The sequence below is a fragment of the Artibeus jamaicensis genome, unplaced genomic scaffold (genome assembly GCF_021234435.1).
Source record: "Artibeus jamaicensis isolate MK-2021 breed Jamaican fruit bat unplaced genomic scaffold, CSHL_Jam_final scaffold_584, whole genome shotgun sequence".
Classification (NCBI taxonomy): Eukaryota; Metazoa; Chordata; class Mammalia; order Chiroptera; family Phyllostomidae; genus Artibeus; species Artibeus jamaicensis.
In genome coordinates this window covers 10290302-10305363 of record NW_026522048.1, presented here as the reverse complement: position 1 = coordinate 10305363, position 15062 = coordinate 10290302, and the positions used below count along the sequence as shown (strand labels likewise).

Below are 15062 nucleotides of genomic sequence, written 5' to 3'. Positions count from 1 at the left end.
ATATTTGTGTTTTAATCCTACCTCAATTAGACATTAGACAACTTACTTAACCTGTGTTTCAGTGTCCACATCTGTAAAATAAAGATTAATAATAGATAATAGTATCTATGGTACAGAGATTTTGTGAAGTCTAAATCAGTTAATATGCATAAAGAATTTAAAATATTGTTTGACACATAATAAGTACTCAATATGAAGGTATTATTAACATGATTTTTATTACATTGATCCTCAGGGTGTAAATGATGTGTGAACAAGGGATTAAATTGATAATAATACATTGGTTTAAAATACAGTGAAAAAGGACTCATAATACCAAATGAGAAGGGGGAGGGGCATTAGGAGAAATATATACCAAATAAATAACATCAGAGCTTATCATTATCTTATCTCTTCATTTGCATGGTCATATTTATCTAACAACATTTAGATGTAAATATTGCTATCTTCATTTTGCATAAAAAGAAACTGAGACACAGACATGATAAATAATTTCTCAGCAGAGACTTTGCTAAGACCAGCAGACAATTGTGTTATATGGAAAAGGAAAAGCCATTAAGTAGCAAATAAAATTTGCCAAATTAAAATATACACTCACCAAAATCACTATGGATCAAGTGTAGCAAGAATTCAAACAGATCCTAGCACTTCACAGTTTCCCTGGGATTCACTTGGAACGAAGTGGCCATTTAATTCCTTTCTCCCCTCATTAATTCAACACAAATCTTTAAGTAAATCCAGCATGCAGGTACTATTACAGCTTCTGGATCTGTAGAGGTAAACAAGGCTGGTGTGTTCACTGTCTTTACAGAGCTTATCTGCAGCTCATTGCATGAATATATAACTATCTACACTCAAGAATCACTGGCTTCCAGGGCCAGGAAGAACATATATTGTCGAATATAGAACCCATGGTACAGCACGAATTTTGCCAAATTCTAGCCACAAGGATATATAAGTCTTTCCCTAGTAGATTACAATTAAGCAAAAATTAACCATTTCAGATAAAAATATATGGGCACAGATATCATCCTGGATGACTCTACTGGAAATTAAGGCATTTCATAGTTATTTGTTTATTGTTATCTTAATTTTTTTGCAAATAACAAATTCTCATTGAACAACCTTTATTTAACAAAACAAGGATGGAAAGCAAAGGTTTGTTCTCAAGTAGTTCACAGTTCAGTGGAAAATACTGGAATATAAACAGCTAAGTATAGAGTGAGAAGTATGCAGTTTTTCCTAACATTTTTATTGTAGTTTTACATTACCATTTAGTCCTCTTTTACCCCTCTCCCTACCCCTCTCCCTCAGTTTGTTCCCTCAGTTTTACCCCTCTCCCTACCCCTCTCCCTCAGTTTGTTCATTAGATTCCACATCTGAGTGAAATCATATGGTATTTGTCTTTCTCTGACTGCCTTATTTCACTTAGCATAATGTTCTCCAGGTCCATCCATACTGTCACAAAGAGTAAAATTTTCTTCTTTTTTGCAGCCAAGTAGTATTCCATTGTGTAAATGCCCCATAGTTATTTTACCCACTCATTTACTAATGGGCATTTGGGCTGCTTCCACATGTTGGCAATTGTAGATAATGTTGCAATGAATGTGGAGACATTTACGTTCATTTGAATTAGTGTTTTGGGCTTCTTTAGATATATTTCCAGAATTATATCTATTTCCAGGGATTGCTGAGTCAAAAAGCATATGCATTTTAAATTTTTTGAGATATCTCCATACTGCTTTCTACAGTGGCTGCACCAGTCTGCATTCCCACCAACAGTGCAGAAGGGTTCCCCTTTCTCCACATCCTCACCAGCACTTGTTTGTTGATTTACTGATGATTTTTTAGGTTTTTTTTTTTTCAGTTTTTTGTTTTTGATGATAGTCTTGTTTTTATTTAGTCTTGACAGTTTGTTTTTTGATGATAGTCATTCTGACAGGATGACAGTCATTCTGATATTCTGATGGTATCTCATTGTGGTTTTAATTTTCATTTTTCTGATGTTTAGTGACCTTGAGCTCTTTTATGTGGTTTTTTTGGCCATTTGTATGTCCTCTTTGGAGAAGTGTCTATTGAAGTCCTTTGCTCAGTTTTTAATTGGGTTTGTTTGTTTGTTTGGAATTGAATTTTATAAGTACTTTATAAATTTTGGACAGTAAGCCCTTATCAGATGTATCAGCAAATATGTTCTCCAATTTTGCACCTTGTCTTTTTATTTTGTTGATGATTTCTTTTGTTGTGCAAAAAGTTTTTAGTTTGATATAGTCCCATTTGTTTATTTGTTCTTTTGTTTCCCTTACCTGAGGAAATATATCCAATAAAATATTGTTATGAACAATGTCCAAGATTTTGCTGCCTATGATTTCTTCTAGGATTTTTACGGTTTGAGGTCTGACATTTAAGTCTTTGACCCACTTTGAATTTATTCTTGTGTGTGGTGTATGAAGGTGGTCTAGTTTCATTTTTCTGCACATCTGTCCAATTTTCCCAACACCATTTATTGAATAAGCTATCTTTTACCCCTTGTAATACTTGCTTCCTCTGTCAAATATTAATTGACTATAAAGATGTGGGTTAATTTCTGTTCTGTCTATTCTGTTCCATTGATCTATGTTTCTGTTTTTATGCCAGTAACATGCTGTTTTGATTACTATGGTCTTGTATAGTTTGATATTCAGTAGCGTGATTCCTCCAACCTTGTTCTTTTTTTTCCAGAATTGCCGTTGCTATGCAGGGCCTTTGTGATTCCATATAAATTTTTGAAATATTTGTTTTACTTATGCGAAATATGTCACTAAACTCTTGATAGGAAAGGAATTGAATTGAATCTATAGATTTCTTTGGTTAGTCTGGGCATTTTAATGATGTTCATTCTTCCTATCCATGAACACAGTATATGCTTCCTGTTATTTGTATCTTCTTCACTTTCTTCAGTGTCTTATAATTTTCTGAGTACGGTTCTTTTACATCCTTGGTTAGTCTGTGACAGGGGACATAGGATATAGAAGATACTTCACAGAGCAAGTTAAATTTGTTCTGGAGCTTGAGAAATGAATAAGGTTTTACCAAGTAAGGAAGTCTGGAGGTGGAACAGGAAAAGGAAATAAATAGAACCAATCTAATTACTAACATGGTATATAAAGCTACCACATTTCAAGAATAAATAAAAATGTTTCATAAATATAGGTGATCAAATATAATATGAGCAAATACCTTGCAACTGACTGAAGGGAAATGATGAGTCAAAAAGGTCTGAGGTGTCAGCCTAATAGCAGAGGTGGTGTTGGGTTAGTGAAGAAAGGTGGTAAATGTTACACATGCTGTATTTGGAAGCCCAGAATTGTTTTTGGACTTTAGTAAAAAATTTTAAAGATATAGTGATCACATACATGCTGTATCATATTTTTACTTCTCAACATTTGTTATCCATTGTTTTCATTGGAGGCATTGGCGCAGTTTAATTTCACTTTATAAGATCCTATGGACATGTAGTGAGTCCTGGAGTATTGAAAAACCTGACTGCAAATCCTGTGTCAGCCACTTACTTGTATGGAATCTGAGGAACTCACCTCAACTCTATATAATCAGAGTTCAAGTAGCTATAGTATGTAGCCAGGCAAACACAAATGACAGCCAGATGAGGCCAACTGGGTGGGGCAGTGATGGACTGAGGACCCAAGTTCCATTATAGGAGTCAACTGCCACTCATCTCTAGATAATTGTTACCCAGTATGAGTATAACTCTGGTCTTAAGGAAAATTTTTAAAGCCAGATGCTCATGTGATATTTAAATATTAACAACTAATGAAATCCACACTTTCTACCAGTGGAAATGTGCACCCCATCAGTGGGATTTCTAGGATAATTTGTTCCTGCCATTTTAGAGCAGTGGCATATCTCCTTCCACCTCTCTGTCTTAGAGGTGGGAACAAGCTGTGAGACTTTTTTTCAAAGCCAATATCATTTATCAGCCTTTTGTTGTGTTTCTCATAACAGCATTGGATTCAGTTTTAAAAGCTCTTAGAAAATACCATTTGAAGACCATATACTGGACACAAAGCCATCTTTCAAAATTACCAGGGAGGGTCATGTTGAAAATGAACTGAATACTGAAAACAGTATGGATAACCTGTTGTAGAGTGTTTCAAAATCATGTACCTCAGAGGAACAGGCCTAACAAGAGTGAAATTCTCTGATGTTCATCTCAGGAAAAGCCCTTCCTTAGTGCTAGAAACTTTACCTGTGTTTCATCCCTCCAGCGAATAGGCCAGTCTCTCCATCAAAGGCAGACTGAGTTTAAATAAACTATACAAGCATACCTAACAATATTAATTTGTGCACATTTAATAATTATGACACCCACAATTGGGTTCTTACCCAGTCGTGAATAGTGCTAGATCAGTGTTTCTTTTTAGTCCTACCGCTAATTTTATTTATTTTATTTTCTTTATTTTTTATTGTTGTTCAGTTATAGTCATTCCAATTTTTCCCCACTGATTTCCCCCATCCCACCCACCCCCACTCTCACAGGAGACCAGAGTTTTTCAAACTGCAGTCAAGACCAGCATTTTACAATGAATTGGAATAAAATTTAAAAGTGTATAAAATGTCAAGTGCATTTCAAAAAGAAGTTGTATTTCTGAACATTGTTTTCCAGATCCTTTCCCACCCACCCCCACCAGCCTGAGTGTGGCTGGTGGGGTAATAACATGGAGATAGTAATTTATAGGTTTAAGTTGAACGCTTCACCTAAAATGTCATAGGGTATGTTTGAGGGTGATATTGTTTTGTTACAGAATTATATGCTTATTCTGTAATAAAAGGTTTTGTCATAGAAAAGGGGCATTACTTGTGCCCGACCCTATATATATATATATATATATATATATATATATATATATATATATATATACACACACACACACACACATCCTGAATCATATCACAAAATGTCTTGTTCTCTTTTGAGTCACGGTAGAGAAAACCAAAGTACTTCAGATCTATTTTTTCTAAATGTCAACAAAACACTATAAATACATATTATCACCCCAGTTTTACATAAACAGAAAGTAAGACACAGATAGCATGACGAGTGGTATATAGGGAGCTATTTAGTGACGAAGTTGGGATTTGAACCCTTGATGGTTGGGTGTCAAAACCTATATTCTTTCTTCTGCAAAATATGAAAGTAGCAAGTAGTGTTTCATTGACTGTAGAGATAATTTTTGCTTGATTTTGATGTTTTTGTTGGGCTAATTTTCTTTTACTTTTAATTGTTGAAATAATTGCTAATTAGTAAACCATTGAAGTAACACTTTAGATTTCCCAGGACTAATTGGTTTTTAAAAATACAATTGACCCTTTAACAACATGGGGGATAAGGGCACGAACCCTCACACAGTTGAAAATTTGCATATAACTTTTTACTCCACCAAAATGTGTTATTCCTCCGTATCCCCAGGGATTGGTCCCAGGACTACCTGTGGACACCAGCATGCTCAGATGCTGGTTCTCATTCCCTGTGTAAATGGCATAGATTGATACACACAGTCAGCCCACTGCATCTGTAGATTCCTAACCCCAGACCGAAAACAGTACAGGCATTTATTGAAAAAAATCTGCATGCATGTGGCCCAATGCAGTCCAACCCATGTTGTTCAACGGTCAATTCCATTTAAATCTTAACTAGATAAACATATCACATGTAACTTTGCATAATTATATTTTAGTGATTTGTGTCTCCAGTGCTGCTGCTTTTAATTATTAGCTATTTTTTTCTATAGGTAGATAGTGATGAATTTAATATTTCCTTAATCAAGTCAAACGAAGAAAATAAAACCATAGAAATTAAAGATTTAAAAATATTCACAAGGTACTCTGTGGTGATCACTGCATTCACCGGGAATGTCAGCACTGCGTACGCAGAGGGAAAGTCAAGTGCGGCAGTAATTGTCACTACTTTAGAAGCAGGTAAGGCATATTTTTCATCATTGCTAAAAACTGACCTAGTGTAGCACCCACCCTAAAAGGGGTATGTGCTACAAAAATTTTTTAAAGCTTATAAATATAAAATCCAGTGACTCTGATTGACAAAATCAGAGCTTTCTATTTTTGAAGCAAAATGGAATTTTGTGTAGAATGATCAATCCTTCTAAAGACAAAAACAAATTAGTTCATGATAAACCAAATTGTACTTTCTTGCATTTATTTAAATATTAAATGTTTCAGAAATTGGTGTTTTGCTGAAGAAATGATCTTTTGAATTGTCTATAGCCAACAATGCTTCACCTAAAACCCCATTTTAATTATTTCTGTCTCATGATTTAAATGCACGTTAAAGTGATAACACCCTATTATTAAATCATCTGGACTTCAGTATTAGAATCTGGGTCACATGTACCATATTGGTTTTCTTCACTGCATGTTTTATTATGTAATCTATTTGATAAATGTCAGAATCCATGCAGATTTCCTCAAGTTCCTATGAACAGGGTATGAATGAATAATATTGTAACCAATAAGAATTAAATGTGGAAAGTCAACTTCCCAGAACTCGCTTGCCCCATCCTCCTTCAGACTCCTGATGTTCTTTGCCACCAGATATATCTTTGGAAAGAGCACATGAAGGGATGTGTTGCTATAGTTTATTTGTTGCTATCTGTCAGGTAAGTATAGGAGGTAAATGTACTTTTCAGTTAGTCTTTTCATTGCTATCTACTGTATTGTCTACTGTTATGGTTCTAGATTAACAGGTACTTCTCATTCTGCAAACCCTAAAATTCCACTTGTTTCCATTTTGCTGCACGAGTATCCCAGGTATCTATTTTCTTTTCATACCTCTTGCACTTCTCCCTCCCCCTGCCCACCTGTGAGGAAAGATGCTGCAGAACTCATTCACATTCATGCCACAAAGCAGGGATTGCAAATCTTAATGTGCTACACCTGCCGAGGGTATTGTAGTTTAATAAGTCTTTACGGAGCATCTAAGAGTCGAATTTTAGATCTAAAACCAAATATATTTGCAGGATAGGAAGTTTTTTCTAGCATTCAGAGGATTCTTCCACTCATCCAACTTTAAAAGTTGTCTTATTTTCTTGAAACATCTCTTGTAAAAAAATACAAAGTGTTTCCTATCTATCCTAAAAAAATTTAATACCTAATGTTTTGAAAATGTGTGTTGAACAACTTAATCTTTACTTTAGCTGTGCATTTTTGGACTTAAATTGTGATATCTGGCACAATAACATGTTATTTGATTCTCTCTTTTTCTCACTGTTATTTACTTATATTTTGCTTGCCACAGGGGACTATCTCTAGAGATGTTGGGGAAAAAAAGTTTGTACCCAAACTTCAAGCAGCCAGATATTAACAGCCTTCTTCATGGAAATTCTTTATATAGAATGGAAGAATGTATCCATTTCAATTTGATCAAAATAGATATCTGCATCTACTAGAACAGATAAAATAATAATTTTTAAAATAGTGAGAATACCAGATGTTATCAAAGATGCAGAAAAACTGGATTTCTCATACTTTTTTAGTGGGACTATAAAAGGGTATAGTCACATTGGAAAATAGTTTGGTAATCTTTTACAAAACCAAACATATACTTAGCAATTATATTCTTGGACATTTATCATAGAAAATTGAACACTTGTGTTCATGCAAATATCTGTGTGTAAATCTCAATAGCAGATTTATTAGTGATAACAAAAACACTGAAAACAACCCAAGAGATCATGATTTTCTATGATCAAACAAGTTCTGGTACACCCATATAAGGAAACACTACTCGGCAATAAAAAAAGAATAAACTATTGATTTATGCGACCACTCTGATGAACCTGACAGTCATTAGCACTGAGTTTATCCAAATGACAGAACTATTGGCGGTAGAGAATAGTTAGTGCTGTGGGGAGGTATGGAGGGCTCATATAAGAAGATAGCAGGAGAAAATCCTTTTATGGGGATGGGCTAGCTCTGTATCTTGTTTCTGCCGATGCTTATAGGAATCTATTCATGGGATTAAAGTGCATAGAATGATGTACAAGAAGCATAAAAAATACTTAAATTTGAATAAGGTCTGTAGTGTAGCATTGTACCAATGCCAGCTTCCAGGTTTGATATTGAACTGTAGTTATATGAGATGTCATCATTGGGGAAAGCTAGGAGGAGTCTAAGATTTTTGTAACTTCCTGTGAGTCTACATTATTTTTAATTAAATTTATATAGTTATGGAAGTGTGTTCTGTGTAAAAATAAATGCATAGAAGAGCTAAATAAGTACAAAATAAATAAATAAATAAATAAGCAAACAAATTGCATCAGCATTATGGTTCCTGCAACCTAACAATGTGAGTGTACAGAACATCAGCTGTTTTGCTTGTTTCCATAACTCAAATGGTTTAAATAATCTGTGTAATACTAATAAACAGAAATTTGAAGTGAATAGGTTTTATGTGGAGATCAAAAAGAACACTTATTTCTAAAGTTTAATTGCTAAATATTTTATTTTAGTCCCTAAGGATCCACCTAACAACATGACATTTCAGAAGATCCCTGATGAAGTTACAAAATTTCAGTTAACATTCCTTCCTCCTTCTCAACCCAATGGAAATATCCAAGTATATCAAGCTCTGGTTTACCGAGAAGATGATCCTACTGGCGTCCAGATTCACAACCTTAGTATTATCCAGAAAACTGACACATCTGTCATTGCGATGCTAGAAGGACTGAAAGGCGGACATACATACAACATCAGTGTAAGCATTCACAGCTTTTCATTGTTGGCCTATTTTACAAAGTCAGTTTATAAATTCAGCATTCAGAAATACTTCAGTTTATGTACACACTAAATTTTTTAATTTAATATTTATTTATTTATATCTAGATAGTTGTTTTTCATATTATACAGAAATTTTAGCATTTATTTTTAAATATATTATGGTACAAGAAAATTTTTTCACAATTTTTTTTATTGTTGCTCAAATACACTTATCTCCATTTCTCTCCACCCCACCTCCCAGCCTCAATCCTTTGGTTTTGTCCATGTGTCCTTTGTACATGTTCCTTAATGGGCCCTTCCCCTATTTTCCCCAATTATCCCTCTTCCCCCTCCCCTCTGATTACTGTCAGTTTGTTCTTTATTTCAATGTCTCTGGTTTTATTTTGTTTGCATGTTTGTTTTGTTGATTAGGTCACAATAGATTTTTTCCTATCTTTTTGTGGGATTGTTTAAGACATGCCAATAAAAATAGATTTGGGAAATAAAATTATTGATTTTTATTGCAATACAGCAAATTCTATGAAAAGTAAGTAGATAATGAAAACATTCATATGATTTTAGTGGAAATGTGTGTTAAAAGCAAAACATCAGTGGTATAAAAGAGGTAGTTCTACCAACTGGAAAACTGTTAGTGTGATTATAAATGGAAAATGGAAAAGCAATTGTAAATAAAGGCAAAGATCAGATATAGCTATTTACATGATTGAAATTTACATGTAATTCATATAACTATTACTAAAAGCTAATAATATTTTAATCTTCATTCTAAATTATCCATTTGAGAAAGTAAATATGTATGTGAGTTCACACACATATGTACAGACCTTAGTTTGTTTCAGCCTTTAATGAGTTTTGTAGCATGTCTTGCAATTTTTAAATATAATTATCTGATTCAGAAAATTATCTTTTAAGAAATACAGAATTCATCCTAAACCTTAGCTTAGTAACTAATTCTCCTGCCAATTCTTTATAATCATCAGAATACTATCATCAGTGATTTGTGTGTACATATATGGGTATACACACATATATATTTCTTCCTTCGCTTAGTTTATATCTTATTATATAATATGTCCTGCAAGGATTCTTGTTGCACACACCATTAAATAGATGGCCATTGTGAAAGATCTCTGGGAGCGAGAGTAGTGGTTAAGAGAAATGAACAACCTATTCAAATCGTGGCATTGTTATTTTCTGTGTCTGGCCAGTTCCCTCAAATTTGTGTCTTAGTTTCCTTATCTGAAAAAATACTAATCAGAATAATAATTTATTTATAAGAATTTTGTGAATATTAAAAATTTATAGTTATGGTAACCAGTGAATGCTCTTATCAGTTTTGCCTATTGTGAAGACAAGAAAAATAGGAAATAAAGCACAACTAAATCCTAATTTAAAGAACAAGAAACAAGTTCTCTGATTGTCCACAAAGTGCAATTTACAGCATCCTCAACTCCTGAAAGTTTCTTAGAAATGTGTAACTTTAGCACCTGTCCCCATCTGCTGAATCAAAATCTGTGTATCTTCATTGAACAGGGTTTCCAAGTGACTTCTCTCCACAATACACTTGGAGCAGCACTGCCCACTCGTCCTGTATTGTGAAGCTTAAATGTTATGTTGCACCATAAATAAATAGAAATAATGATGCACACCATGATACCATTTTCGCTGTGGATACATTGTTAAGTTTACAAGCTCCAAAAAATAGCTTCTTTAGATATTTTTAACCACATTTTGGGGTCTTGGTTTATTTGTCATAACTACCACATCGTATATGTCATTATAATTTCAATTTAATTAAAGTATCTGTAGTGTGGACTGTGGGTCACTAATACATAAACAAATTAATTCCATCAACATATTATATTCTGAATTTTGTTTATCCAGCACAACAAAACTGGCCAAGAACATAGTCTTTGTTTCATATAGCAATATAATGTGAATGAAAGAAGATTGTATGTCTACTGTTTCCTGAGCACAGAGTTAATTGAAAGGATTCCCATCTGTGTAAATCACCCTCTGTATACACAAACAGAAATGTTTTATGTGTATATGCTGCATTATGCAGGTTATAGCGTCAGATACTTTGGGGCAGGGGTGAAGAAGGGCATAAAGGGCAACTTTCAGAGGGATGATTTAATACAGGAAAACTGGGAGGCTGAAGGAATAGGGTTTCATCTCACAGAAGGAAAAAAGAGGGTCTTGAATATGGATTTACAGAAAGCCAGTTACCTAGCTACAGAGAGGAGGAACAGATGTTAGAATAGAGGAAGGGAGTATACGCTCAGTCTTTTCCTCCTATGGGTTCCAAGTTGAAACCACAGTCCTTTCCTAATGTCTGTGTGCCAGCTATTGAGGTCACACAGCCTTTGTTCTCAGGACTCAGTAACAAAGGATCAGTAGTTAAATCAGTAAGATAAGAGCATACTTAGTAACAACTTAGTAACTACATATAAAAATTTAATGAATAAACTATATGCAATTGTTTTTAAAAGTAGAATATTCTAATATTACATAAAACCATAATCAGTTATATGTACACATGAGCAATAATTTGAAAATAGTAATGAAATGTTTCTTTGTTTCAGGTTTATGCAATCAATGGTGCTGGTGCAGGGCCAAAAGTTCAGATGAGAATAACCATGGACATTAAAGGTACACACACGGACTGCCTTTCAAACACAGATGCTGTTTTCTTAATTGAATAGTAATTATAACTTGAATTTTGTATTAAATTTAAGGGTGTAGTCAACTAAATGATGCATGTGCATAAAATAAGCATATTTAAGTAATACTGTATGCTTAATAAAGCTATAATCAAAATGCCTAAATAATGCTGCAAATTACTATGTTAAGTAAAATGCCTGCTATTTTCTTAGACAAATAACTCTAAACTTTTCTTAGACAAATTTTATAGTCCATTATTTTGATTTTTAATTTTATAGAAGACAAAACTCATTCTTTAAATTACCCATATCTAGAACTTGGCTACTTTTAATTAGATTCCTTGAATGACCTTTATTTATATTGAAAGTCAAGTTCTTTTCAGTTAATCAAATAGTGTTCACTGAACTACCATGTATTCAGCTCTATGATTCTGACTATAAAAATTCTGATCTACCAATTCATTATTCTGATAGGTAGTTTTTGTAGAAAATATGAGTAAATTTGGAGCTCCTCGCCCCCCACAATTTAAGGCCGTTCAGTTATTGAGGGCACCGTCTTTTCCTGAGACTGAAAGCATGTATGTAGTTGAGCCATCTCTCTAAAGATCTGTATAAAACCCACAGAGAGCTAAAAACAAAACAAATTAAAAACAAATAAAACCTTATGTGTATGGACCCTCAGTAGAATTCCACCACCTGATACTTCTCTCTTTAAAGCAAAAAGTAACTCTTCTCAGTCTTTGGGAAGGACCACAGGGCACAATGACTGAAAGCCAGTGGGGTCATCCCATGGCTGTGATGGCCGCTTGGTATTCATTTGACTCTGGGCAAGTTTCTCATCTATATGCTTGTATAGTGGAAATAATACTTGTTCCTATTCCATAGATTGTTGTAAAGATTAAAAGAGACAATCTTTGAAAAAGCCTTAGGACAGTGCCTGGAAACTAATACTCTCAAGAATGAGAAATGTTCATTGTAAGGTGAAGTTGATGAATTTTACCTTTTCACCAATGGGTATTTTACATAATCGTAATACTACACATAAGTATTATTTGCTTCTAACAGATAAATTATTGCTTAGAATATGCAAATACATAAAGTCCTCAAAATATCAGTAATTTTACAAAGTAACTTCATGAAGAAGAGCTTGCACCACACTGTCTTAATCTCTGTTGTTCAGTGGCGGATATGTAAGTATGCAGTTAACAATAGATGCACTGTGTCAGATGATTAGTAAAAATTCCCATTGCAGATGCTTTGGTCATCTCAGGTAAAGATGATTAATTTTCACTTTCCGTGCCTTAGCAAGGGCCAATACACTAAGGACCAGTTATCTAGAGAAGGTATATGATCACTGGTTGCAGTGGTGAGGTCCTAGAGAAATTGATTTTTCTTCAGTAACATGAGTGATTTTATTAGTAACATGGAGTGTCATTGAGTTAATAGCAGTCTCATTAAATTTACATTTGGCAGCTAATATCAAGTTGGATAGGAATGTCCAATGCTAGATTCTTCTAACTGGAAACCTTTGCTGGGGGACTCCTCACTGGCTCTGTTGGGAGCTTCACAGAACTCCCTGAAATCCGAGGCTCCTCCTGCTGGATCCTTTCTTCCTTCATCCCTTTCACAGGTGTCAGACCTGTGGTCTGTGGTCTAAAGGCTCTTGCCACCTACTCCTGCTCCCTGTCCCTTTACCCTTCACAGATATTTTCCCTCAAAAACTTGCTACACATCTATAATCACAGTCTTTACATCTCAGAGGGATGAGCTAATGGATTGAGTTCAAAAGATTTGGTTCCCATCCCAGTACTAACCAGGCCCGACCCTGCTTAGCTTCCAAGATCAGACGAGATCGGGCGCGTTCAGGGTGGTATGGCTGTAGACAAAAGATTTGGTTCCCTTTTATAGCTCTGTGACATAAGTCCATTTCCTCAAGTGTAAAGTGGAAATAATACTGCCACTTTTATTATTGAGAGGCCTTTTAAAAAGATTTAATAAATGTGGAAATTGAAGTTTGATTAAGCAACTTACTGTAGTGTGCACAGGTGGTATATATAGCTATAAAATGAAATTAAATACATAGAGCTTCTATAAATATTGATTTTTGAGGTATTTGTATGCATTGATGGTGAGCTGTGAATTATCAGGACACTTTTAGAAGTTGTTCTAGCAATATCTATTAAAGTTAAAAACACATATATCTTTTGTTCCAGAAATTCTGCTCTTTAAAATCTATTTCACAGAAATAAAAGGATGTTTGGCATGGATAAACTGTGGGGAGGGGAAGGTGCTGGTACAACTAGAATAGAAATGGTTAAAGTAGCTAAAAGGACCAAAGAAGAAAAAGCACTAAAATAGTAGTGATTTAATGCACTGATGAAAAGTATACATAAGTGAGAGCACATATAATTTGAATTTATTTAATATGTGAAGATAAGTTAAATATCCAAAAGTCACATCTGACTTCCATTATATCAGGTTAAGTCTCAAATACATAATTATACTATCAGGAGATAATAATTGCTAAATACTTGCTGTACCAACATGGAACTCTGTTTCCTTTGTTATTTATGTTTGTCATTACTTTTTCTGTAAATAACTTACATGAAGTAAAAATTAAATTTTTTTCTTCTCTTCAAAAACAAGAAATCAGTTATGATGCTTTTCTTTCTGTATAGCTCCAGCACGACCGAAAACCAAACCAACCCCTATTTATGATGCCACAGGAAAATTGCTTGTGACTGCGACAACAATTACAATCAGAATGCCAATATGTTACTACAGTGATGATCATGGCCCAATCAAAAATGTACAAGTGCTTGTAGCAGAAGCTGGAGGTATCATCAAATATGAAGTTCTGTTGTTAAGTTATAAAGTATGAGTTGCTGAATGGTATAGACATTTCAGTTCAAAATTGGTAATATTAGTTGACTCTTGATTATCACACAACTCTTAAACTTAGTAGATTTTCAGTATTATCTTTAACTATGTAATCACTTACTTATGCCTAAAATGTTTATAAATATAAGAGAAGGCACAGTTGAAATATGTGATTTATTTATTCCATATGCCAGTAGGATTGCTTTGGCTTTGACAAGATGGAGTCTTGGTAGCTTCTTTGGTGGTGTGGACGAAAGCATGACCCTTGACTGAGGGATATTTTTTCTTTAAATCAACCGAATCATTCCTGGTTGTTCATAGAGTGAGAAACATTTCATCTGGGATTTCCTCGTGCACTTATAAAGACAGCCTTTATAAATGTGAAAATACATGTATATATTACTTGTAACCAACATTCTTTTTTCTTAAAATAGCTCAGCATGATGGAAATGTGACAAAGTGGTATGATGCATATTTTAATAAACCAAGGCCCTATTTTACAAATGAAGGTTTTCCAAACCCTCTGTGCACAGAAGGAAAAACAAAGTTTAGTAGCAATGAAGAAATCTACATCATAGGTGCTGATCATGCATGTATGATTCCGGGCAATGAAGACAAAATTTGCAATGGACCTCTGAAGCCAAAAAAGCAATACTTGTAAGTATAGTTTATACCTCCCATGCATTATGTCAGCAAGCTAGTTGACCTCTTCCCTCCATCAACTCACCAATG

The 15062-nt window shown here is 34.2% G+C and overlaps 1 protein-coding gene across 3 annotated transcripts in view; it reads left to right on the top strand.

Annotated features, from left to right (window-relative positions):
* Window positions 1–15062, top strand: part of PTPRQ (protein tyrosine phosphatase receptor type Q) — a 253107-nt gene that overhangs the window by 181683 nt on the left and 56362 nt on the right. For all 3 annotated transcript variants that reach the window (XM_053658806.1, XM_053658807.1, XM_053658805.1), the window contains 5 exons: window positions 5787–5973; window positions 8520–8764; window positions 11373–11439; window positions 14129–14287; window positions 14765–14987. In XM_053658806.1, coding sequence (XP_053514781.1) covers window positions 5787–5973; window positions 8520–8764; window positions 11373–11439; window positions 14129–14287; window positions 14765–14987 — 881 coding nt within the window. The remainder of the gene's footprint in view (window positions 1–5786; window positions 5974–8519; window positions 8765–11372; window positions 11440–14128; window positions 14288–14764; window positions 14988–15062) is intronic.